Source organism: Amblyomma maculatum, chromosome 3, assembly GCF_055883805.1.
Source record: "Amblyomma maculatum isolate TAMU_Amacu chromosome 3, ASM5588380v1, whole genome shotgun sequence".
In the NCBI taxonomy this organism is placed as follows: Eukaryota; Metazoa; Arthropoda; class Arachnida; order Ixodida; family Ixodidae; genus Amblyomma; species Amblyomma maculatum.
The window spans coordinates 81,091,174-81,115,780 of record NC_139346.1 but is presented as its reverse complement, the minus strand read 5'-3'; the positions used below and the strand labels follow the sequence as shown (position 1 = coordinate 81,115,780).

Genomic DNA, 24,607 nt, shown 5'->3' with positions numbered 1-24,607 from the left:
AATCAGACTCTGACGTTGACCGGCGATAAGGGCCACGCCTGATTGGCTGTTGGCCGGAGGCATGAGCATACTCAAGATCGGGGCAGTGAAATTTACTTATATACACACACAAAGAAAACGAAAAGTTGCAATGCACAACAGCAAGATAACAATAGCGTAAATAAGTATAGGGAACCTGCAATCGTCGGGCGTCGCCACTAGCGCGGCGACATATGCGCCACCAACGGAGGTGTCGTCAACCACGAAGCCGCTCCATTAGATGCCGGCGCCGCTGAAGCGCTTGTTTTCGCCGTTGTTTCCCATTGTATCTGCGTCGTTACGACCATCCTTAACGTTGCACCGCAAGATTCATTTGCTCGGGACGTTTTATTTTTGCATTCAGCAGCAGCCGGAGAACGTAAGCTACCCGCAATGTCGCGGGTTCTCCACTGCGGATTCAAGCATGTCGACGGCCTCGAGGAGCATTTTCGGCCGTCGCTACTGCGGAAAGGACGCCGATTACTTGAAAATAGCCATGTATTTGGAGTCCGAGAAGTGGACGGCACTGAAGTCACGGCAAAATGCCTGTCACAACAGAGCAAGCACACATATGAAATTGACCTCAAGGTAAGTAAACAAAACAATGCGGTTTAAGTACGCCGAGGCGCATGTGCGATCTGTCGGCTTTGCAGTTTTTACTGCCCCACTGCACTTTTACTTATTTGGCCTCACATTATGCCTGAGCGGTCTATTTTTCTTCCGATATCCCGATTTGCAGCTGACGACTGAGCCCCGAAAAATAGAAAGCGGGAAATGCACGTGTCGCTACGGCAGCCTGGGCAACTGCAAGCATTGCGCTGCAGTTGCTTTTTACCTCAATGAATTTGAGCACGCATCCTGCACGAGTGCACCACAGGCGTGGGGGAAACCAGCAGGGAAGCCGCTGCTTAATGACAAGGCCAGCATTGAGGAATTGTTTGGAGGTATGATGCACTTTGTTTTATTGCTGTTATGTAGTGCATGTGCTGCTAGTTTTCAGTACAGCACTGCTTGCATGAAACATCTGTTATGTCATCGCATGTCTCCTTGCAAACCGTAGTGCTGTGGTCATATCTCTTTTCCTTGCTGTCACTTTTACCTGTCACCATATTTATGTGGTTTTGTGCTCAACACATTGATTAGCTATTCCAACTGTATTGCTTAATATTCAGTGTGTTTTGTCATTCTTCCTCCAGACTACAACAGCACCTTTGTGGGGAACAAAAAGCCTGATGAGCTGTCCCCATTTTATGTGCTGGAATACTTTCCAGGCATTGTTTCACCATTCACTGAAACTTTGGGAGCAATGGTCAACAGTGAGACGGATTTAACCGACACAGAGGCAGAAAGAGAAGCCAGGCGGGTTTTGCAGCTAGAAACAATTGGCCAGCTGCTTCCAGCACCTTGCAAGGCGTTGCATGTGCTGCAAATATCGGGCACCTACCCAAAACAAACAGTGAGATCAAAAGACCATATGCAGCTCCTGACGCAACAGCAGAAAGAGTTTTATGAAACAAATATTGTCTGGGAGTCTGTGCCAGACTTATGCGTGGCGACCATGGGCCAATCAAGCTGTCTGAGGTATGGAAACAACAATGACAGAGGTCATTCTTGCTTATAGTAGGTATACAGTAGGTATAGTAGGAAGGCTGCATCCACAGCCTTCCAAATCTCCTGAGGGTAAGAAAATCTCTAGTTCTGACTCCTCTAATGGGCTGGAGTTCCAGGTATGCTACAGGAGCCCCACTGCACAGCTTAGAACCAAGCCCATCAGCTCTAAACTTTTGACAAAGCAGGTACATGTTTACTTCATGCTTCTGATTTTGGGTATGTGAACTCTTATTTAGGTGGCACAAGGAGAAAAAATTCAGGATAAGCAGCACAACTGGGCACACAGTACTACATACTAGACGCAGCCCTGAGGTGGTTGCCAAGGCCATCCTGGATTCAAGGCCATTTTCATCACAGGCCACTGCATATGGTACGCATAAAGTGCAAGATTTTTCTTGTGGAATACACAGCACTAAAACAGTGACAGAAGAGAATCCATGTTCTCATGTTTTCAAATGGATCTCGACTCCTTTAAATGATGTTTTGGCGCTGTATAATCCAACTGTACAATAGCAAGCTTAAGAAAACATATATTTCATTTTTTTTACCCAATTACAGGACTGCGTATGGAACCCCTGGCTCGGGTGGAGTTTGAGCGCCTACTAGGTGTTGAAGTTGTGGAGGTGAGTTCGTACTTAGTAGAGTCTTCACAGTACTGTGAAATCCAGCACTTCAGAAATAAGAAAGCCTCCAAAGCAAAAAAATATCCAATGTTGCACAACCCTTTCAGCAGTGTGAACCTCAACACGACAATGTTTTGCTTTTAATAGGTTGAATAAAGCATTCCAGCTCATGCCACACAATAGAGTTTGTGGAGCCTGGTTTTGTTACTTTTATCTGGGTATCATGCAGTTAATCAAGAAACTAGCAACTTATTAGGGAAGCCAGGGACAAACTACGGTTGGTTGTAGTGTCTGATTGTAAGGTGATTGTAAACTATTCTACTTCAGATGGGCCTCATCCTTCACCCAGATCAACCGTGGCTATGTGGCAGCCTTGACGGCATGTTCTGCCTGTCTGGGGAGACTGATCTCCTTGAGATCAAGTGTCCCCACAAATGCAAAAGCAGTGATATGTTCACCGCCTCAGGAGAGAGCATTCTTGACTACATCCAGGGCACCAGCAGCAACCGAAGGCTGAAGATGACACACCATTATTATACCCAAGTACAGATCTTACTGTACCTGCTAAATGTAAAAAAATGCTTTTTTTGTTTACTCCAGCAAAGAAAATGTGATAATTGAAGTGAACGAATGACATTTTTCTTTAAGAATCAATACCAGCCCTTGAAGATTTTTATTTTACTTTTCTTCTGCCTGCTGCAGCAAAATAAAGCACATGTTCCCTACAATTTGTATGTACATCAGAATTGAGCCCCAAACACAATGGAAAAATACATTTCCCATTTACTACTATTATTGCATGTCAGAAAATGCTAACATCCTAAAAGTACATAGTGTGATTATGAAATTGAAAATGACATGAGAAATGAGCTAAGAAATATGACCACTGCTTACCAGTTCTGCTGCTGCATGTGTGCATAACACTGAAGCAGATGCACTAAAAACAAAAGCTCATTTGAAGAGTGTTTTTCATGCATCATTTCTGAAGACCTAGAACAAAGTACTTTACAGAACAGCAAAAAGGCAACTTGTATCCCCATGTTGTGTATCGGGAGAAGAATACAGAGAATAAAGCACAGGTTTTTTTTTTCATGCATATTCAGTATAGAGAGATCATGCAAGTGCGCCACATCACACTATCTGCAAAACACAAAGTTCTAATGCGCAAATAAAACTGACAGGAATACAAAAATTTTAAGCATTCACTACAAACTGGACAGTTAAGTACAGCTTGGTTAGCAATGCATTTCTTTATGTGCTAGAAGGAAAATGGCACACTTCAAAGCATTAATGCAAAACAACATTAGCATTAAAAAAACAAACTTAATGGAAACAACAACATTATACAATATAAAACTGGAAAATATATCCTTTGCTTGCACACGAGATTTACTGACAGGTAAAGGCAGGTGACAATGCATTATCCACATTTGATCACTGCACTGATAAGGTTTTCTGGTTTTCTACACAAAATTATGGCAAACAGCTCAACCCAGCCTCTAACTTTATGCACACAAAAACAGGCCATTTTTCACAGTACAGCATCACATATCCACTTCCAGTTCTGAACTAATCTTGCCTATTTCAATTTCCTGTACCTGATGCAATACACTGTTAAGACAAAAGTTTCGGACCGGAACGTCGTAGAAGTTCTAAGCTCCATTGAAACAGCACCCACAGTCTACAAAAACTGGCCACTGCCTTGTGTGCTGCGAGATATCAGTACACATTAGAACCCTAATGAAATCAAAATTATAATCCAAAGCTGACCACTGCAGTGTTTCTCATAACCCACATCCAACTCTGAAACATTAAAGTGCAGATGCTCTAATGCCCAGATGTATGGCCAAACAAATGACTATCCAGAATGAGTATCTATGGCAAAGCAACAGCAGAAAGATTTAATTCTTGGTAACACAGAAAAAAACTGAAGAAGGGTTGGAAGCCTCAGCCCACCATCTAATATTCTGACAAAAAGGATATGTCGAAATCCCAGGCAGCCGAGCCCTTGTTGAAATACTGGCTAGTAGACTTGAGTCTTCCGTAACCTATGTTTGTTTTGCCCCGTATCAGTGGCTCGGCGGTTAGGGCGCTCGACTGCTGAACCTAAGGATGCGGGATCGAATCTCGGCTGTGGCGGCTGCTTTTCAATAGAGGCAAAAAGGAAAACGCCCGTGTGCTGTGCAATGTCAGTGCACGTTAAACAACCCCAGGTAGTCAACATTTTCGAAGCCCTTCACTACGGCGTCTCTCATAGCCTAAGTCGCTTTGGGATGTTAAACACCATAAAAGAAACCAAACCCATGTTTGTTTCCTTTCATGCTATCAAGGGCAAGACCAGTGAAGTGGATGTTTTAAGATGACTGTGGCTGCTCTTTTCGTTTAATGATTGGAAGCTGGAGGTTAGCTAGTACACAGCAGATATGGAAAATATCAGTCATGCATGGGATGAGCTCAGTTGGTACTTTGTTGTTTAATACATTGTATATTTTAATCCTTTGAATCATTCTTTCGACATGTATTCTCACTTGCGCAATACTGTAAGTGTCCCTAACCTCTTCTGGAGTGAACTGAGAGCCATGGAGAAATGGCAGCATAACAAGAACAACATTCTCGTTCCCTAAAAGTGTTCTAATGCCTGGGAATCCCTTATCTGCCAGAACTGTGTCCCCAGCTTGAACAAGGTCTAAAAAGCCTGAATCAACAGTTACGTGTGTATCAGATAACCTACCACCATAAGCTTTCGAGCAAAAATATATCATCCCTCCTGGTGTTATGGACACCAAAAACTTAAGTGTGTATGTCCCTTTGTAATTCGAGTATAGGACTCGTTCTTGCTGCACAGTTGGTGGCTGCTCAGTACGTACTTCTGTGCAATCAATAATCATTGTACTTCCAGGATAATGAGCCTTGAAACATTCAGGCATTGTGGCCTCAATCACTTTTGAGGGAGGGCGAAAAATCCACTTCTTGGTTGCCACAGAGAGTGTCCTCAAAACGCTTTTGAAACGTCTCGACGCAGACGTTTCGCTTATAGAGAAGAGAGCAGCTAGTGACGAGTAGCTGATGCCAAGTTTTAGCTTCATAAGAAACAAAAGGAGCCTGTTTTGATTTGTGACATCACATTTTCGTTCTGAAGAAGGTGGCAACATGCTAAGAAGCAATGCAAAGATTATGTTGCTGACACTACAGAGATCTTGCAATGCATTCACTGAGTTTACAATGATTTCATAGCCGGAAAAATAGCTAGTTCTATGATCAGGTCCACTGTGCTTGCTAATGGATGTTGGCTGGTGCTGTACGCTGCTGTCGCATGTCTCAAGATGTGTTATTTGAGTCGATGCACCCGATTCATTTATGAGGCACATGAACACTGTAAACTTCTTTCTTGACAAACTTGTGTCTTCTGTTTGGGTTTCCTGTGTAAAATTGCAATAATAAAGAATAAATACATGTTAGGTACAATGCAAAACTCATCTTCACTAGTCATAATGTACAAGATTATCAACAATAAAGAAACATCTCGATATGAGCCTTCCAGAAAAATGCTGTCACATTTTGTGCGCAGGTGTTAGTGAAAAGCAAGGAGAAAGGAAAGAACAGTAAGAGTATAACGCTGCTAACTTGTTGCCTATGCTTCACAGGGAGACGTAACTGAGCATGGTATAATACCAAAAGTATAAACTTAATTTTCTGATAAGGACCGAAAACTGGGCAAGTTGATGGGGAATCATACTCAAGTCACGTGAAAAACAAGAAAAAAGCGAGTGAGAAGTATTAGTTCATCAGCTTAAGTATTAATTTTCTGTACAACCACAGGCATCCAACTTCAGTTCACGAAATACCTAGAAGCTCACCATGGATTTTGCTGTCGTGTGAAGCTCAGCAGCAACGGTGCACAGCAGATCCAAGTTTTCAAATGATGTCTGCTCACACAACTCATCCGGGCCAGTTGCTTGATCACCTGTGGCAAGGCTGCAGGTGCCTCTGGCTGCTGCTAGTTGAGCTGTGGGGGCAAAAGCTGACCCGAGGTCAGCAGATGATGTAGTGTCAACAGGTGATGCAATGGCAGCAGAAGGGGCAGATGATGACGCAGAGTGCCGCTGTTTCCACCTGCACATATAACAGAAGCACTAATGCCATTAAAATCTTACTTGTGAGTGCACGTGGCTTTTGTTTTGGTACACGTGTACATGCAGATTTCTTGGTAGAGATGAACTGCTTTAAGGTGAAGCTAAATTAAAAAAAATGTAATGCATCCCAGAGTCTCAGGTTTTGCAGCAAACTAGAGCATAAGTAGCACAGCAGAGACGAGCTTACCTGTTAAATCTAGCCAACCGAGCAGAAGGCAAAGTGGACCGCTTTTTGTACACTGTTGGGAATATCGTGGGTGCATAACCAGGGTGACTTTCAATGGTGCTTTTTTCACCGTTCACAAAGTGCTTAGAGCACACCCTTGAATCTCTATTTGGCTGCCAACTTGAGGAGTCTCCGAAACTGAAACGAGTAAAGCAGTAAAGCATGAAAATTAGGTTATCATCAATCTTCTGCAACAGATGCAGCCGACTCTACTAATGAAAGGGCCATGAATAAAACAGGAAAATAGGCTAGGCACATAAATTATTTACGTATTACCATAGTATTACTGATCTCACGCACTTAATACACACTATTTTTTTCCTTGCTGGAGCGCGGAAACGTAGGACGAGCCGCGCAATTGTGGAGTCTGTTGAAGGCGATTCTGAGTTGTGATGTTCCCTAAAATATATCAAACTAGAATTAAGGTGTGCCGTTGTATTCGCTCGCCCGGGGTATAGTCAGAATACTTGCCTAGAACGCTGGAACTCCTCGATGCTGCACAGAAATGACATCGTTGTTCAGATACTCGGTTTCCCAAGACAATGCTTGCGCTATAGTGAGTGCGCAAACGCACAAAGTGCCTGGTCAGTTTCATTTTCCCAGACTAAGAGCAGCTGGGCACACCCCTCCAAAGCTCTGCACAAGCATGGGGATGAGTACACCTGAGGTTTTGCCTAAGAATATATTTTCTTTCTTATAGCAGAGGCTTGTGCGCGACCCCCTTGGCAATCTTATCTCGAATGGCCCGCGGCCCGAACTAAATTGAGAGCGCTGGGTGGCCACTTTAAACTAAACTGGCATTACACTGTGAAGAAAGAAATTTAGCGAGATGCACACAGTGTTGATGATCCAGATTGCTAGTGTCTCCTATTCATTTCGTCAAGTTTTTTTTTTACATACTCTGAGCTGTACCGTAGGTAGGCAAATAATGGTGTTACGATGCTCACACTATGTTCCACATTTGTGTTGTTGTGGCCAGCATTACTTCTTTTTTTACTGTTGTGCAGTCCTGGTAAGAACTGAGCACCGTTCACATGGCTCTTTCAGAAAACGGCTGGGAGGAAACCACCGAAAGAAAGAACCCCAGCCGAGGACACGACACCAGAGAATGAGCCGACAACTAGCACTCGTACATCAACTGAGAACAACTTAGCTGATGTAAGTCTTTGTCACCTCACCATAATCAAATTCATATGCTTTAGCCTCCCTAAGGCATTACTATTGTGGCATTTTTATTAAACGAGAATTATCATAGTGTATTTTCACATTTTCAAAGAAAAGGAATTCTATGCAAAAGCCACAGTGCTATTCTAGTTGAAGTATTTTGAAAATTTGTTTGATGGGTTGAAATATACTAGCTCTACTTGGCTGTGATGTCTGTCTGTTGCTAGATGTCTGCTTTCATCTCTCATAATTTTCTGCACATTGTACCTGTAAAAGCTTTAACTCCCTGTGGTTTATTTACAGCTCTCTGATCACAACTACGCCGTATTCGAGTCTCCTAAGACATTAAAGAGGAAAATGGATCTCTGTGTGGACTCAGTAGTTGGTGTCAAGAAAAAGCTGAAGCTGAGCCTTGAACGAGAGCGCCGACTGAGAAGAAAGCTGTGCACATTCACTGAGATAATTAGTGCTCTCAAAGAGAAGAACCTTGTTTCAGAAGATGCCTCTGCAATGCTTGAAAGATGTTTTTCAGGCGCGCCTCTAGAGATCATGCAACACCTTTTGAAACATGCACCAGCAGAAGGAGATAAGTCTGTCAAGTACAGCCGGGAAAAATACCCCCTATGTTGCGCATGTTTGCACTTACACTGCAATTTTACTCAACAAAAGCCTACAACTATGTTAGTGAAACTTTTGATTGCGCACTGCCGCATCCATCAACAATTACCAAGTGGTATAGTTGTGTAAATGGTGAAGCTGGTTTCACTGGTGAAGCTCTAAATGCTATCAAATCAAAAGCCAATGAGGCCAAGAACAAGAACAAAGAACTTCTATGCAATCTTGTGGTCGACGAAATGTCCATCAGGAAGCATGTTGAATGGGACGGGAAGAAGTTCAGAGGCTATGTTGATATTGGAAATGAGGTAGATGATGACAGCAATGCAGTTGCATCTGAAGCACTAGTTTTCATGCTTGTATCTCTGGATTCTCACTGGAAGATACCCTGCGGTTATTTCCTGATCAATGGTCTCTCGGGAAAGGAACGTGCAAATATAGTGAAGTTATGTCTTACCAAGTTGCACGACACAGGAGTGCATGTCACATCCATCACTTGTGATGGCCTCCGATGCAATTTCACTATGTTTAAAGATTTGGGTGCCAAACTTGAGGACCAATCGGCAATGTGCACATCATTCCCCCACCCTGTGACCAGTGGAAAGGTGTACTGTCTTCTGGATGCATGCCACATGGTTAAGTTGGTCAGAAACGCTCTGGCTTCACTTGAGTGCCTGAAAGACGCCTCGGGAGGATTGGTGCAATGGCACTATATTCGTCAGCTGCACGATGTGCAAGAGAAATAAGGCCTCCATGCTGCTACAAAACTTCGTGCTGCTCACATTGAGTGGCATAGGCAGAAAATGAAGGTGAACCTCGCTGTTCAAACTTTGAGCTCCAGTGTTGCTGATGCCCTAGATTTCTGCCGGGAGGATTTAAAACTCCCGCAATTCAAACACTCCGAAGCAACAGTGAAGTTTATTCGCTTGTTTGACAGGCTTTTTGACTACCTAAATTCACGCAATCCTATTGCCAAGAATTTCAAGGCCCCACTCCGACCTGCCAACAAGGGAACACGGTTGAGGTTTTTTGAAGAAGCAAACAGCTACATAAAGGGGCTCACTGATGTAATAGGCACGCCTGTCTGCAAGACACCAAGAAAAACTCCATTTCTTGGCTTCCTTATTACGATTGAGAGTGTAAAATGCCTGGCATCCACTCTCCTCTTGAGTGAAGCTCCTCTGTTGCACTACCTGCTGACTTATAAGCTTTCCCAGAATCACATTGAACTCTGCTGCTGTGCGAGCAAGAGGGGGATGGAACAATAATCCCACAGTGGCACAATTTGTATCTGCATACAAGCGACTTGTCACCCGCAACCAAATCAAAGGCAGTGCAGGCAATTGCACATCTCTTGATGAGACACGCATCCTGTACGTGTCCAGCCACATTTGCGCTGATGAGCTAGACATGGCGACAGCAAAATTGAATGGCACTGAAGACCTCATGCAACATTCTGACTTTCCAAGTGAAAGTGAACTTGATGCGGAAGTTGGAAAGCTTCCTATATTGTCTCCCTACTTAGAAAATGTTCTACGATACATTGCTCGATTTGTGTGCCGTATGGTAGAGCGCAAGATCCCATGCACCCTATGCCACTCAGCTACTATTGCAGAGGCATGTTCTTCAGCGCTTTTGAACAGGAAGAACCGCGGAGGCCTTGCCAAGCCATCATCATCCACCTCGTATATCTGCAAGATGACCGAGAAGGTCATTCGTCTCCAGGAAAAAGTTAATGGCGGTAGCCTTTCAAAGAGACAAACTGCCTTGACAGCCAAGGTCATGGGTGAGCTCTCGGCAACTCGGCTCGGCCAGCTGTATCCAGAACTGAACGAGCACATGTTTGAGTCAGCTGCTGACTCAAATCATTTTGTGCGTCTCGTTAAATGTGTCATTGGATGCTACATAAAGATTAGAATGCACCACGCTGCAAGGCAAGCAACAGCGAAGATCAATGGCCCAAACATCCGCAAGCGCTTGACGAATTTGGTACTTTTCAACCACCAATAAAATAATGTAATATGTGATGTGAGAAAAGTGCCAATTTTCGAGTGAAATAAACCATGTTTTATTTGTGTACTTATTTAGTTCCTAGTCAAGGCCTCTAACACATGTAAGTTAAGCGCATTGATGTTTGCTTGTTGTTTTTCAAGACCTGAATGATGACTAGTAAAGAGATGACCATTCGTAGATAGTTGTATGTCCCTAGAAAACCATAACATAGGTTCATAGGCTGCAGCCATTACCCGTCAGGTTTTGGAGCTCGTTACTGGTTACCATTTCCAAGGTGGATCCAGCAGCACAGCATATTGTAACTAAGGGCTGCAGAAAGTGTTTGACTGCCTGTTCTGCAACGTGTATTAAAATCTTGATACAGCACTGTGGCAGGCTGGTCTAAGTTATGAAACCTCCAAAAGAGCCAACAGTCCAGATAGAGGTTGGGAAGTTGAACAACACACATGATTTGAGGGGGGAGCCTCAGTCTGCTACCCAACATTTCAACCAAACTTCTCTGGAAGACCCCTCCACCCTTCAAAGAAAGGTAACTACTGCATGTGTGCCGCGTACTCTGAAAACAGCCCAAAACAGCAATAATGCCCGGCTGTGCTAGCTCAAGCGTAGGTCTCTTGTCCCTTTTTGAAATGACATTTAGTACTGAGTTACCGCCTAGAAACGAGCATCAGAGCGAGTTTGAGGTTATTTTTATCTTAAACGCGCTGCAAAAGCGATGAATTTGCGTTTACAATAAGTAAATTCTGTTGCACTGGCTGCCTTGATCAGCCGCTTAGCGACAGGACTGCCCATATTTCATTCCATACTGTTTCAGCAGCGCGAACACGGTTAGGAAAAAAGAAGGTGGACAGGACAGAGCGCTGACATACGATTGAATAATACGATCTGGCGGGCTAGTTGATGGGAATCCATGCGATTTCAGCAGCGCGAACACGGTTAGGAAAAAGACAGAAGGCGGACAGGACAGAGCGCTGAACTATCACCACGATTTCAGCAGCGCGAACACGGTTAGGAAGGCGGACAGGACGGACCAACAAGCCCGCCAGATCGTGTTATTCATATTTCGTTCGAGCTGCTGCTACTATTTCTAGGCAGCACTCATACGATATACAAGCAGAAAACGTTATAGTTTACGCCTTTAAGCATTCACTACGTGTTCTTCCAATAGCCAATTTGAACTGTGCAGTTCTAATTGTAACAAAGCGCAAGCAAAAACTCGAATTCCGCCTTTGAAAACAACAGCAGACGCCAACTTCCGGGACAAGCACGTACAATTTCGGTCACTTCCGGTTGCCGTGTGAGCGCGCGGCCCCAAAAGCGGCGATGCGCCATCCAGAACCCCCTAGTGGAGATCAGTGAGGGTGCCTATTGGAAAGAAAGATGACGCAGGCATTAACTATTAACATAAAGCAGGCAAAAACAAAGGGGTAACACTACAACTTTACATGCGGGAATGCCTAAAACACCAAAGAGCTAGATGTGAACAAAAGAGCAAGAGGTATAGAAAAGAGTTCGATAGAGTGGCGGTGGGAAACGGTGGCTTAGCTGCTGATGCTCGCTGCGGGACTGAGGCGATGTCGTGGGCTCAGGCGGTCTGGGGCCACGCATCCCAGGGCCGCCGTCACCGCACTCGCCGCGGCAGCCCCTGCTTAAACTCGCTGTCCGACCTTGGCTTGCCTCGCGCATCGTGGCTGACCTCACGCATCCGTCTGCATGCACCAATTTTTTCACACCGACTGGCCCGCATTTCCATCTCTACCAGTTCCTCGCAGCACAACCCGCTGTAACGCGTGGCCGGAGGTCGACAAGCGAAAGCACGGACATGACTCGGAAAAAAAAAAAAGACACCCGGGACAAAGGCCTATGCTGAATCAATCGAACGCATAAACACCCCAACAGTAGGAGGTCGTCTATTCTCCCTCCCTGTAACCGACAGTCGCCGCAGTCCGCATTCGAGATTGGTTGGCTGGGACCGAGTTTCCTTCCCTCAAAGCTGGGGCCAGTCGTCCCTACAAAACTAAGGCGCTCAAGGCAGAAAAGAAAGGAAACTGAGAGGGAACACGGCGAAAGCCCCAATCCCCATATAGGGGATTGAACTCGGCACCACAGTGCCGGAATCCTCGCTGCCGCAAAAGAAAGAAAATAACAGGGCAAGCACAATTTCGCGACAGTGGGGCATCAGAAACCAACTGCAATAACCTTTCTTGCACAAGCCAATCATCAGGCCAAATGAAAGCTTCCCTATTGAAAAAACCTATTTGCGATTTGAATAGGTCCTTTATAAAACGATATAAGAGTATGCAGGAGTCGATATGGGGCATAAAGGACCCGCAAATAAGCATACAGGACTGGTGGGAGAAAGTACAGGACATGGAAGAGGTCCTGTGCACTCCCATTAGAGGCTCCTATAACTCCTGCATATTGCATGCAGGATACGTTTTAGGAGGTAAAGGAGGTTGAGTAGGTCCTGTCCCACACATGCAGGTCCTGAGTACTAGATTACAGGAGCTGGATGTGTTCCTATATCACCGCATGTAGGATATTATGTACATGTTCGCACGACGTACGTCCGCAGGCAAATCTTTATATACACGGTGTCGCAGCTCAATTGGATCATGATTTAAAAAAAATGACTGCAAACAACTGTTCTGCAATCGACTCTAGTGGATATTGTCTCGATCGAGATATGAATTAAGTCCGCGAATACATTCGTGTATATTATAGGCGCGCGCGCACCACAATCGCACAAAAATATGCGGCCGGAAAACACCGGGAATTCCACGCGATCGCGTACGTTGCTGTATATCATACATACGTACGTGCACCTATAGCTTTCACGCACGCGCTCACTTCGTTCATTTTCCTTAATTGTCCGATCGATCGAGTGCTAGGTACGTATACAGTCGACGGCGCATGCCCGCGGTGCACCACCATGTCGCGCGGGTATAGTATATCTGATGGATCGCCGCGACGAATTTATAAGCATGGATCAAGCAGCTGCATGCGGACCGCGCGGCGCATGGAAATGTCAACTCGCTGCGGCGCGTACATTGCCGGCCGGTGGAGGCCATGTACATATATGCTACGCGGTTACGACGGCCCCAATCCGTGTCGCGATCAATTGCTCCTACATGGCCTCGTGCCGTGGGAGCGCCGACTGCCCTGCAGTGAAGGCAGCGGGCTTCGGTCGAGATACGTACGTATATATCTCAATTAAGCGAGTCGATAGACGCGCCTATTTGTCCGGAACAAACTTGTACTTTATCTCCTGCACGAACCTAAACTCGAGAGTTGAGGCACATATAGCTTTCAATATATGTATGGCATTAATAATTAATCGATCTATGCTTATTCCCGTGAAATATAGTTGTTGCCATCGAGCGCCATAAAAATAGGACGATCGACCCTGATCTTGCGGAGCTTCACGGGCGCACGACCGGAACAGCTGCCAGCTTGTTTACAATTTTTTTTGGCATTTCATTTCTACCGAATAATAGGGGATAAGCTAAGACAACTGTGCTGTGCTGTTGCGAGCACTTGACGTCAGTACAATGGAAGCGGCAGTGGAATCTGTTTGCAGCAGCCAAGAGAGGAGGCATTCTGACCTCCTCCTCGCCCAATGAAAAAGTCTATAGGCTACATTGTTTAAAATAATAAACATCTTATACATGCAGCACTACTAATAACTGCCACATTTGTGTATATAGTATCACCATTAAAGATACATATGCAAACTGTACCTATATATCTAGGCAGCATAAAACTTGCATAAGGATAATGAATATGAGGAAGATAATGAAGAATAACAAAAGCAAAGAAAAAAATAGTCCCCACCTTTTTTTTATTGACATGAAAATAACGCAATAATATGATGGCTGTGAGTGTCACAAACACCCGCCTTTTCGGTCAACAGAGGCGCGGGATCCCCTTCATAGTTACCCGCTATACCTCTATCAGGCTTAAGGACACAGTTAAAGGTTAGGCTGGTCAACCCGTGAAGAATGTTTGTCAGTTTGTGATTGAGGAACATGTTCTAGAAAGTCACTTTTTGTTTACAAACAATTGGATATTTATAACTAGTAGTCCAAATTACACTGCATAATAATAAAAAAAATGCCAGGTCATGATAGTGATAAAAGATGACTTGGTAAATGACAAGAGGAAAAACTGATAATGAACAAACACTGCGATAAAAGAAGACTAAGAAAAAAAAAGCAAGTATTCCAGATAAAGTAAGTAAGGGCAAGAGTTACACAGAGCGTAAAATACTAAGCCAGATCAAGGTTTAAACAGAGACAAAAACAATAATCAGTTAACCGACAGTCTGTTAAAAAAAGGCATTCTGACGACCTTCATGTTCCATCGTAGTCGCAGAGTTGATCAGTAGTGGCGGCCGTACAAGATGAAGAGAAACGAGTTGATCGCAGGCTCAGTGAAAAAACAAGACACTTTCCCAGAGCAAGCGGCCACGAGAGTGGGCCGAGAGACCACATCTCCCCAGAGCGTACTGCCACGGGCGTGCTGCAGTCTGCCTTTTTATACTGTTGGCTGGCTGTACTGTGGCCCATCGTCAGGTATGCGCGCTGGCCAGTCACTGCCCCAGAGAGTCATGTCGAAGCATGCTCAGAAGAGCGAGGAGACTCTGTAACTTCTGCTCTATTGTGAGGCAGCTTGTGACATACAGGTAGCCACAAAGCTGGCTATCAGATATAAAACAGTAAATAGTAATTTAGTATTTACACATTTGATTTTATTTTTAAACATCCATCAAACCATACATGTAATCAACGAATCTGAAAGTGCAGAAATAAGTTGAAAGGGAAACAAAACATTGTGTTCCCATAGTATCAATTCGTTGCCACATCATATATATGCACCTCATGCAATCAGCATCACTCTACAATCAGATGCAAATATTCTAGTATAGTAAACTATCATTCAAGTCTGTACTAACAGCATGTTGGATAAAAACAAAATATGAATAAGTCTCTTAGCCGAAAATTGCAACTTTTCCTTTCCAAGCACTCCATTTCAGCAAATGGCAGCCATACAAAAAAATATCCAAGACAAGTGAACAACTTCCCACACTTTTTCATTGTTAAGGCTAGAAGTGGGGCGAGTTGAAGAGATTGAGGACACTGGCTTGTATCTTGGACAGCCATTGGTCGGAAGTGAGTGTCTGGATGGGAAAAAGCCACATTTTTGTTGATCTTAACTAAGCTTTAGCCATTCAAACAAAACCTTTAATTCTTATCGCAGGTAGGCAACTGCATCTTTGAAATCCACAAAACAGCTCAGTCTCGTTCAACCAAGTTTGGAATAGAGCAGATGTACTGCTCTCTGCTGCTGAATGAAATGAAAACACAAGGTTTAGCAATGTAAGAAACACTGAGTGCAAGCAAAGAATACACCAAAGAAAAAAAACATCCTGAAATATGCAGTGGGAATTCTGCAACACTGCCTTCAGCCACTATCTCAGAACACATCAAGAAAAGTTTTCCATGTGCTGGAGATGAGGTGTCTGAGACTTCAAATATTCTTTTTATCAAGTAAAATTTACCATCTCTGGATTCAAACACTGCACAGTTTTTTTTACTGGGTCGATATTTTTCACTATGAAAAATGGTTCCAAGGAAAGAAAACCTGAAATGCTCCTGTAGATGAGGGACACCACCGAGCAATGACTCCAGGCAGGCAGCCTCTTGTGGGGAAAGGGAGGGCACTCGTTTTGGCACACCAAATACACATGTACCACTGACATGCCGAGCATTTTGTGTATCTAAGTGGCCGAGAAAGCCCATGCACATATCTCTCACATTTGTTGGCATAGGCATCACTGTAATCAGCAGGCTGAGTTCTTGTGAAAGAATTACTCTTTCGAGAATTTGCTCTGGAACGCCTTTAGCCGCATTCACAAGCTTTACAATCTGGCCATTGCCGCTCTCGAATGTAAAGGCAGAATGCGCCCAGAGAGGGCCAAAGTTACGCGCTGCTTGTGCCAAGTGTAAGATTTGATGCAAATTGAAGGTCATGCAGCGTTCCCCATAAAGGCCAGCAGCACGCTGGACAAATCTTCCAAGAAGTTGTTCTGAAATGAGATTCCATGCAGTGTGAATGAGCACATTAAGTGATGCACTAGCCCAACAGGACCATAATACTGTTAATACATACAACACAAAAGATGGTTATATTCAGTTCATCCAAAATGGACAGTTAAGAGATAGTCGTCAAAGAAACAGTACCCAAGGAAGAGATTAAAGTGTCATCAACACTTTTTTAATGTCGCAATTATCTTTGCGCATGATTAAAAAGTTGTGGTGCAGCACATTACATAGTATATCAAAGTTAGCAGCTCAAGATCTGTGTTAGTCATATACTTGTGCATAAGAAGCTAAGAACAGATAAAAAGCTCTCACCTGCACGATGAGTTTGCTCTAGTGAGAAGCTTTCTTGTAGCAAAATGAAAATTGCTTCTGAAAGCAATTTTCCATTCCGTCCCATTTGAGATATTTGCTGTGCACCTTCATTAACACGCTGTTCTGTTCGTGCACGCATGTCCGTCGAATTTATGTAGAAGCAGTCAGAGACTACACTTTGCTTCTGCGGTGGCCGGCTGTCTGGGCGAGCGAGTGAGCGCTAACGAGCTACTTAATCAGTCGATCTCTATCGCAAATTGCTGTCATTCCCAGCTTTGCGCGTAGGTTCTGCCGGCTGTCCGAAACAGTGCGCTTTTTTCACTTGACGGTGGTTACTCCCACATAAGCATTCAGCAGACTGAAGGCAGACTCCTCGTGCAAAACTCACTTGTTTCAGTCTTCGCCGTAGCAAAATAGCAAAACTTTGGCAGAGCCCCGCAGTGTCCCGGGATGTGCACATCCATTCGGCTACGCTAGGGGAAGGGGACTGAAACAAAAGCCCACAGGTGTAGTTGGCCGTGGTAGTAAATAATTCTTTGTCTCTGCTGTCGCTTTTCTTTTTCCCTTTGTTCACAAGTGGTCCCATTTTTTTCAGCAAACCTGCAGGACCTTATCAAAACTATGAAGAAGAAGCACATTGCTGTACCTGATAATATATTTGGGGAATGCCGAATGGAAACTGCCGAGAAAGACACACTTTCGCAAAAGGTAATTGATTTTACATCATTTATTTCTCGAAGATGCGGCATGACGTCGCATGTAAGATAAGATAGCTTGACAAAGATGAAAACAGTATTGTGGCATCATACTTATGAAATTAACTGGAATAGGCTGCATTTTGTTCAGAAAAAGTGCTGTATTTACCTATTCTGCCTTTGAACTTTTTTGGTATTATAAAGACAGTAATGCATGTATCACAAATACACAACAAAGCAGGGCTGAGCTCCTGACCTGAAAGGCACAGGTTTGGCGCCATGCTAAGGCCAGTGTACTGTGTGATTCAGTGGCCATTGAAGAACCCCAGATAGTCAAAATATATGGGGCCCTCCACTACTATGTCTCTCATAGCTTGAGTTGTTTCAGGGTGAAGAACCCCCTAAACTAAACCAAAGTGCAGCAACACCTACCTGCTTTTTTGCAATTGTGCTGTGTTTCGACCTCATCTTCAGCTTGTACATGTGTATGCCCATTGCGCTTGTCACTGGCTTGCCTTTGGCATTTGTCTGATCAGTACACAAGCACTATAAAAGGGCTACTAGTGCACATCGTCTCGGTTTGTGCTGTGAACATGAAAGCATGCACTACTATTGTTTTCTTTGCTGCATTTGTGGTTTATTTGTGTCTGTGAATTTTGTCACCCTTTTCCATTAACAGCACCATTTATCAATATGATTAGTTATCTACTTGGTGATGATGTCGTATTTTCCTCCCATGGTGCAGAGCTCGTTCACAGTCAGCTTAGCAGGTTCATAGATTGTTTGGATTCTTCGTATTATTGCCATAACTCCAATTTAGGGGTCACGGAGATAGAAGGGTTTTGGAGGCGCAATTCCTGGCATGTGCGGCTGGTGGAGACGACCGGAAAGAATCGCGGTGGAGAAGGGTACAGATGCCCTTTCTGTTGCACATACCGTATGGTTCTACTGGGTGGTGCCCCGGCAACGCTCGTTTTCTTTGGAAGCGTCGAAGCGTGTGCAGAAACACCGTGCTCAAGAGTTTGTTTACTCGCAATCACAGCATGTATTCCATGAAGCCGTTCAAGCTCCTCCCATAGAAGAGCTAGACTCAGTAATCCCAATGAACAGCAATAAAATAACAAAAATGCGCTAAAAGGCCGCGTCCATCAGCCGTGCTTGTGGTAGAGAGACACACGGTTCTGAATTCAGTTGGCAGTCGGCGGGGTGCAAAAAAAAAAAAAAAATGGAAGTGTCCCATTCTCTTGTGACTGCTAGCACATGTTGCTAGCCATTGATATATGCCTGTAGTCTTCCCTGCGCTACGCTCTTCAACCGCTCAAAAGCAGTTCTCTCCAAAAAGGCCATAAAGGGAAATCATTATTTCAGCAGTAGTTGAAATCTCGCATGTGATCAATGTCATTTAATTCTTAAAGGCCCACTGTCCACCTTCCGGTAAAACTTTTTTTTTCCTCGGTGGCTGTGAGGCTTCGTCCCCACAACGCAAGGCCACCAGAAGTTTTTGAAAAGAGTAATTAATAACGGGAGTTACAGCCACCGCAATCAACCGATTTTGCACTTCCCTCTCCTTCGGTCCCTTCTCAGAGGTTTTTCACTCTCCTGCTCGGTCGCCTAGCCTCTGTAAGCCAAATTCCCCTTCCTCCTTCGCGTTTGACGGGAGGTGGGGTGTCTTGTGGAGAACGTCACTCGCGTGCATCATGGCCCCGCCTTTGAGACTTTTCTTTTTCTTCGCTTTTGCTGTGTCGTTGACGTTGGGCCGAGTCGCCGAACCTCTCTCCTAAAAGGGAGAGAAAACGAGAGGTCACGTCGGAGTGAAAGCTTCAGGTTGCGCAAAAGAAGGGAAGGCTGTAGAAATGGCGTAGCACACAGAACGGACTTGGAGCAGGGGGGTGGTGATGGTGGCACTCTCTGCTGCGCGAAACGAAATGGGCAAGGGAAAAGAGTGCAGAAGCGATGGGTGGACACAATTAGTGGTGTACGCCCATCCTAGCTTCTCCCGTCAGTCAGCGAGACGGACCAATGGATGTCGTTCTAGGCAAGTACGTCATAACTGTGGCTCGACGAGCCAGTGCAGGAAACGGGGAAGCTGGCTTTCTGAAGGAGAGCATGAGAGAGTTTTGATTTGTATTTTCGTTGCTTTGCGGCGCGCTTGTCACTGTAACATTTTCCACAGACTATCTCCGGTACTTGATCGAAACAGTGGGCTCCTTTGCTGAGAAGTTCCTTTCCTGGACAGTGGCCCTTTGAGCAGATGAAAATTTGGCCGAGAGTTCTGACTCGTGCGTAGCTGTTGCTTCATATGCTCATTTGTCAGTTGGCCTAGAGCAAGCAGTGTTGTAGCTCTGCACCCCTTCTTACACTGCAATTTATGACCACTCGAGACTCTTGGCCAGCTGTGGTTCCATCACCTTAACTTTGAATCTGGATGATGATGTACAGTGCTTGAACTATATGTCCTGTATTCAGATTTTTAATATCAACCTGAGAGCTCAGCATTTTTCTCAAGGGTTGATTCATGTTTTATCTCGAAGCCCATCTTTATGTCCATCCAGACAAGTTTGGTTTGGTTCAATTTATAGGGTCTAACATCCCAAAGTGGCTGGACAAGTTTCCCAAACTAGAAGAGTTTCCCTGTTAAGTGATAGTAAAGTGCAGATCAGTGGCTACATGTTCACAATAGACAAGGCACAAGCCAGCTGTGTAGCTGTGAAGGTGCTTGCACTTCATGCTAAAATTACAATTTTTGGCAGTTCTTGACAAAAAAAATCAGACCACAAAAGCCACAACTGCAGTGAAATACCGTGCCACCACAACTCAAACTTATAATAGCTGCAAAAAACGAGCTGGTGATACTGATGCGGATTATGGACAGCAGGTGCTCGTGAGAGAGAAAAAGGTTGATACAGATTATGACCCGTGGCATTGAGTGTCATCTATGGGCGGCACCTTGAATTTCCTATACACTTTTGTTTTTTGGTAGGCTGCTTTGTGAGCTGTGAAAAGTTCAGATGCCGCCCTTACAAGGAAACCAGGGGGTGGCACTTCCATGCGTTTACATGTATACACATGTAGAGAACTAAGCTGTGTTAGGGAAAGATTGTCTTAGTGCACAACGTCTATGGCAATGCTAAAGTTATGAAACTTGATTGCTAAAGTGCATTGGTGGCAGACGGCTGTCATGTACCTGTCATTTAATGGGTGCTTTTCCTTGGGGTCTGGCTGCATGCATGAACACCAGCATATAGCGTGGTATATAAACAGCCTCATTTGTCATTCTATCAGCATTGACAACTGCACAAACAAGCTCGTAATTTTGATTGCAGACAGCAAAGTTTCTGCTTGTTATTAGGTTGAGAAAATCATGGATAAAGCATTGTGAGTAATTATGGTAGGAAAGGAAAGCAGCTAATAAGTCGGCAGGCTTTCTATATTGGTATTTAACACATTGTCATTGCATTACCCCACACTTGCATTGAGGTTGGGTTTGATATTTGCATGCTGTAAAGAAAAAAAAGCTGGAAGCTAGAATGCATCTTGCTCTTACTGATGTATCATAATATTCTGGTGAAGTATTCTCATCTGTTCAGGAGTGTTTACTTCATTCTAGGCAATGGTTTTATGTTCACAATGAAGCCAAAATTACTGTGTTGGTACATGCAAGTGGCACTGTGTATTTCACACATTATATATTAGACAGCTGTAGCTTTTTAGTTTCTAGTTACTGATATGTCAGTGATTTTTTTTTTATAGTCAGTCTGTCTGAAAGGAAAAAAAAGGAAGGTGGCCACATCGACGAAAAGAAAACAAGAGCTGTTCTTTAGCGATAAAGAAGAATCAGATGACGACTTGGTTTCAAAAAAACAACTCAAGGAAGAACAAGAGCGCTGCAGATCACTGAAGAAAAGGCTGCGCCACGCAGAGGACAAATTGGAAGCTGCCAATGACCGCTCCGAACGACTACAGGTGCTCCTGGAAAAGTTCCAAGAGCGGTACACCAACCTCCAAGATCTCCTGGAGAATAAGCTGGGTGAGTTAGACTTTGCAGGTTTAATGGGCAATGCATTCAGGTATTGCTCTGCGCTTACACAAGCAAGTGTTCTTTTGTACTTGAAATTATGTCAGTGTTGAAGCTGAAAATGATTATTATTTGTTCACTTACTTTTCTGCAGAGGCTTGGTTCAAATCTGATAGACAAAGCTTGGCATTTGGCACAGCAAATAACAGTGACAGCGACTGCTGTTCAACAAGCACGAAGTTTCTCCCGCGTAAGGTAATGCATCCTGTTTGTTCGTGTTGCTCTGGTTTTTTTTAATGTCAAGTGCTCATCTTTCATGCTGACCATAGTTTGTTAGGCAAAGCCAGTCAACTGCAGTTTTGATCTGAGATGTCCAATTTGTGGTTTTCTCCTGTTCTCTTATGGCATTCAGGTGCCAGCCACCTGGCAAGCAGTTGCGATACCAGCTGCTGTGCCACCTGTCCTCCCCAACCAGGTAAATACAGTGAGGATGGAAGCTTTAATGCGTGTTTAATGGCGTTTTGATATTTTGCTGTTGAATATTTTTTTGCTACAATGACAGTTTTCACAACCTAGATGTGCTTCTGCGATTGACTTACTATGGCACTTTTATGAATGACTGTCATCTGAGGCCAGCTTATGTATACTTGCACTTGTTTTTGATCGTGGTAATTTCCTGTAAGCTAGAGAGTCCAGTTTTTTATGGAGTAAAGAACAAAAAAGACAAAATTCTGTCTGTTATTAAGTTGGCTGACGTGTCTTTCAAGAGAACTCAGAATGAATGACAGCAGTGATAAAGGCATAGCTAATGCTATAGTTAATATAGTTGCTATAGTTAATGTTCTCATCAAAAATAAAGATGCAGTCTAGCATACACAGTTTGTAGTGACATGGTGCATGCAGAAGTATTATGCCAAAGTGAGCAAACTTCGCAAACTTCATGGGACTGATGAAGAATTGCTCCAAAATCAAAATTAACACCGTGGCCCTTTTTGCAGCAAGACACAGTAGCACTTGTTACAAATAACACCTTTGTGTTATGGTGGTAATTCACCGCACGACTTGTGACCCCTGTGATGCAGCATCCTCAAAGTGCAACGGTATTGCAAGAGTGGAAGAGGCATGTGAATGCAAGAGATAAAAGTATGAATGGGCATTAGAACAGCATCATGCCATCCCGAAATAACCACAGAGTCATCGCCAGCCTATAGGAAGCTCGCAGTCAAGGCTTCAAATTGAGCTTTTCTGGAGCTGCCCTTGCACGACACAAGCTGTGGATTTAGGAGATAGTAAAACATTGTTTTATGAGTCTCGCAAGCAAGATTAGATCCTGGGATTAAGGTTGTAAAACTGCGCTAGATGCAAAAAAAAATGCATATTCTCTAGTTTTTCTCAATTTTTTTTTTCGATTTCCGAAGTTTGAAAAATGAGCCTCCTCGTTTTTATGGCTCACTTTTTTTTTTTCAGTCTTATACATGCCTTGCAGTACAAACCACTTATTTGCAAAGATAGGTACACGCAGAACCGCTGATAGGCGGCCCTTGCTAGATTTCCTTTGGATCACGTTCATACGGTTCGATGTTCACACCTCTTCATTTTTTGTGCTGAAAGTAAGGTTTCTTAATCAGGCAAGAAACAGCGCAACAACGGAGACAAGAGGGCAGAAAGAAGACTGGACCAGCGCTGACTAGCAACTGAAGATTTCATTGAAAAGAACACAAATATATACTCCACAGCCAAGCGCACGCATGGGCAGAACTAACAGCACTGATACCTGAAAACGTGAAAATTAACAATCAAGATACCGCAGTTCACAATCATGAATAAGAATAGATGGGGTACTAACACGTGTCGTGATTTTTGTGAATGTGAAATGCCTCGCTGATTTCCGTGGTTAATTTATCGCCGGGCTTGTAAAGGATCCCGGTATCATTAAAGAGCAGACTACATGGATCTGAGTTGGAACTGAGTTAGAACTGAGATCCGAGTGTAAGGCCAAATTAGAAGGGGCCCCATCCAAAGAAACATGTGCTCACGTATGCGGGTATTCACGCACCTGCCCGTCTGGCCTATATATCTTTTTCCACAGGTAAAAGGAAAATCATACCATGGCACAGGGTATGATGTTCCCTTTACCTGTGGAAAAAGATATATAGGCCAGACGGGCAGGTGCGTGAATACCCGCATATGTGAGCACAACGATCCTGTTCACGTTTTCAGGTATCAGTGCTGTTAGTTCTTCCCATGCATGCTCTTGGTTGTGAATGGAGTATGTATTTGTGTTCTTTTCAATAAAATCTTCAGTTGCTATTCAGCGCTGGTCCAGTCTTCTTTCTGCTCTCTTGTCTCCCTTGTTGCGCTGTGTCTTGCCTGACTATGCACTAACTCCCGCAACTTGGCGTTTTACTGAAGTTTTTAAGGTTTATTCAATGTTTAACGGCTCCTGAATTTGAATTAGTGCTGCAAGGTGCAGTATTTTTTCCTCTGAGCTGTTCCAAATATGGATTTTACTGCTCCAAAACTAAAATTTTGCTGCTCCAAAAATTTCTACATATCCTATTTCAGCTGTAGCACCCCTGTGTGCTGGAATTTTGCCTCTTACAATTTATTTGTAGCTGTATTAAAGCTTCATTCACTAATTTTGGCCTGCTGTTTTCTTTTGCTCTGTCATCAGGTTGTGGCACAAATCGAGTATGAAGCTTTTCAGGAGCCCTCCGGCCAGGTATGAAAAGAGAAATTGGAATCGTGCCTGCAGCATGTCATTTGCCACAGCCTAAAAATGTGCACAGTGTAATAAGTAAATTCTGGCTGTCATTTACGTCTAGATTAATAGCTCAGTGTGTGTCATACCAGCATTGTTTTTGGAGGGCTGTGCTACCTACAGGACTGCGTTTTTTTCCCACTGGATGTCTAATATCAAGTTTTTGCCAGTTCACTGCACATGTGCATATTACAGTAACATGATTGGTGTTGAGCTGCTGCTGTATTAGTCATTTGCTACTGCATGCATACAAATTCTTATGTAAAGCAGGAAACTGTGTAGTGATTTTAGCTTCTGTGGTGTATTAGTGTCCTAGA

General features: G+C 43.9%; 4 protein-coding genes across 4 annotated transcripts; 2 read left to right on the top strand and 2 right to left on the bottom strand.

Annotated features, from left to right (window-relative positions):
• The first annotated feature begins 307 nt into the window (after positions 1-307).
• LOC146195090 (uncharacterized) lies at positions 308-2,873 on the top strand. Its single transcript, XM_084596720.1, has 6 exons — positions 308-606; positions 758-962; positions 1,215-1,599; positions 1,866-1,999; positions 2,188-2,252; positions 2,580-2,873. Exons 1-6 carry the CDS (start codon positions 412-414, stop codon positions 2,871-2,873), a joined length of 1,278 nt encoding a protein of 425 aa, XP_084452846.1. The 5' UTR covers positions 308-411.
• A 1,499-nt stretch (positions 2,874-4,372) lies between these two features.
• Positions 4,373-5,664, bottom strand: LOC146195089 (uncharacterized). The gene has a single exon (XM_084597680.1). It carries the CDS (start codon positions 5,618-5,620, stop codon positions 4,607-4,609), a length of 1,014 nt encoding a protein of 337 aa, XP_084453806.1. The 5' UTR covers positions 5,621-5,664; the 3' UTR covers positions 4,373-4,606.
• A 10,003-nt stretch (positions 5,665-15,667) lies between these two features.
• LOC146195088 (uncharacterized) lies at positions 15,668-17,795 on the bottom strand. The gene is made up of 2 exons (XM_084596719.1): positions 17,771-17,795; positions 15,668-16,560 (listed from the first exon to the last, which is right to left on the bottom strand). The coding sequence occupies exons 1-2, from the start codon at positions 17,793-17,795 to the stop codon at positions 15,698-15,700; spliced, it is 888 nt and encodes a 295-aa protein (XP_084452845.1). The 3' UTR covers positions 15,668-15,697.
• Positions 17,796-21,316: 3,521 nt separating this feature from the next.
• LOC146195087 (uncharacterized) lies at positions 21,317-24,519 on the top strand. Its single transcript, XM_084596718.1, has 5 exons — positions 21,317-21,541; positions 21,684-21,784; positions 21,942-22,004; positions 24,204-24,251; positions 24,486-24,519. Exons 1-5 carry the CDS (start codon positions 21,455-21,457, stop codon positions 24,517-24,519), a joined length of 333 nt encoding a protein of 110 aa, XP_084452844.1. The 5' UTR covers positions 21,317-21,454.
• The last annotated feature ends 88 nt before the right edge of the window (positions 24,520-24,607 follow it).

Excerpts from the sequence above, each read along its gene's own strand:
- LOC146195089 (XM_084597680.1), bottom strand. The coding sequence starts at position 5,620 with ATGTGCCTCATAAATGAATCGGGTGCATCGACTCAAATAACACATCTT.
- LOC146195090 (XM_084596720.1), top strand. The coding sequence starts at position 412 with ATGTCGCGGGTTCTCCACTGCGGATTCAAGCATGTCGACGGCCTCGAG. Across the intron at positions 607-757 it reads CATATGAAATTGACCTCAAG|CTGACGACTGAGCCCCGAAA; the intron begins GTAAGTAAACAA and ends CCCGATTTGCAG. Across the intron at positions 963-1,214 it reads CATTGAGGAATTGTTTGGAG|ACTACAACAGCACCTTTGTG; the intron begins GTATGATGCACT and ends TTCTTCCTCCAG.
- LOC146195088 (XM_084596719.1), bottom strand. The coding sequence starts at position 17,795 with ATGGCGCCAAACCTGTGCCTTTCAG. Across the intron at positions 16,561-17,770 it reads GCCAAACCTGTGCCTTTCAG|TATTATGGTCCTGTTGGGCT; the intron begins GTCAGGAGCTCA and ends ATGTATTAACAG.
- LOC146195087 (XM_084596718.1), top strand. The coding sequence starts at position 21,455 with ATGACCGCTCCGAACGACTACAGGTGCTCCTGGAAAAGTTCCAAGAGC. Across the intron at positions 21,542-21,683 it reads TCTCCTGGAGAATAAGCTGG|AGGCTTGGTTCAAATCTGAT; the intron begins GTGAGTTAGACT and ends ACTTTTCTGCAG. Across the intron at positions 21,785-21,941 it reads CGAAGTTTCTCCCGCGTAAG|GTGCCAGCCACCTGGCAAGC; the intron begins GTAATGCATCCT and ends TATGGCATTCAG.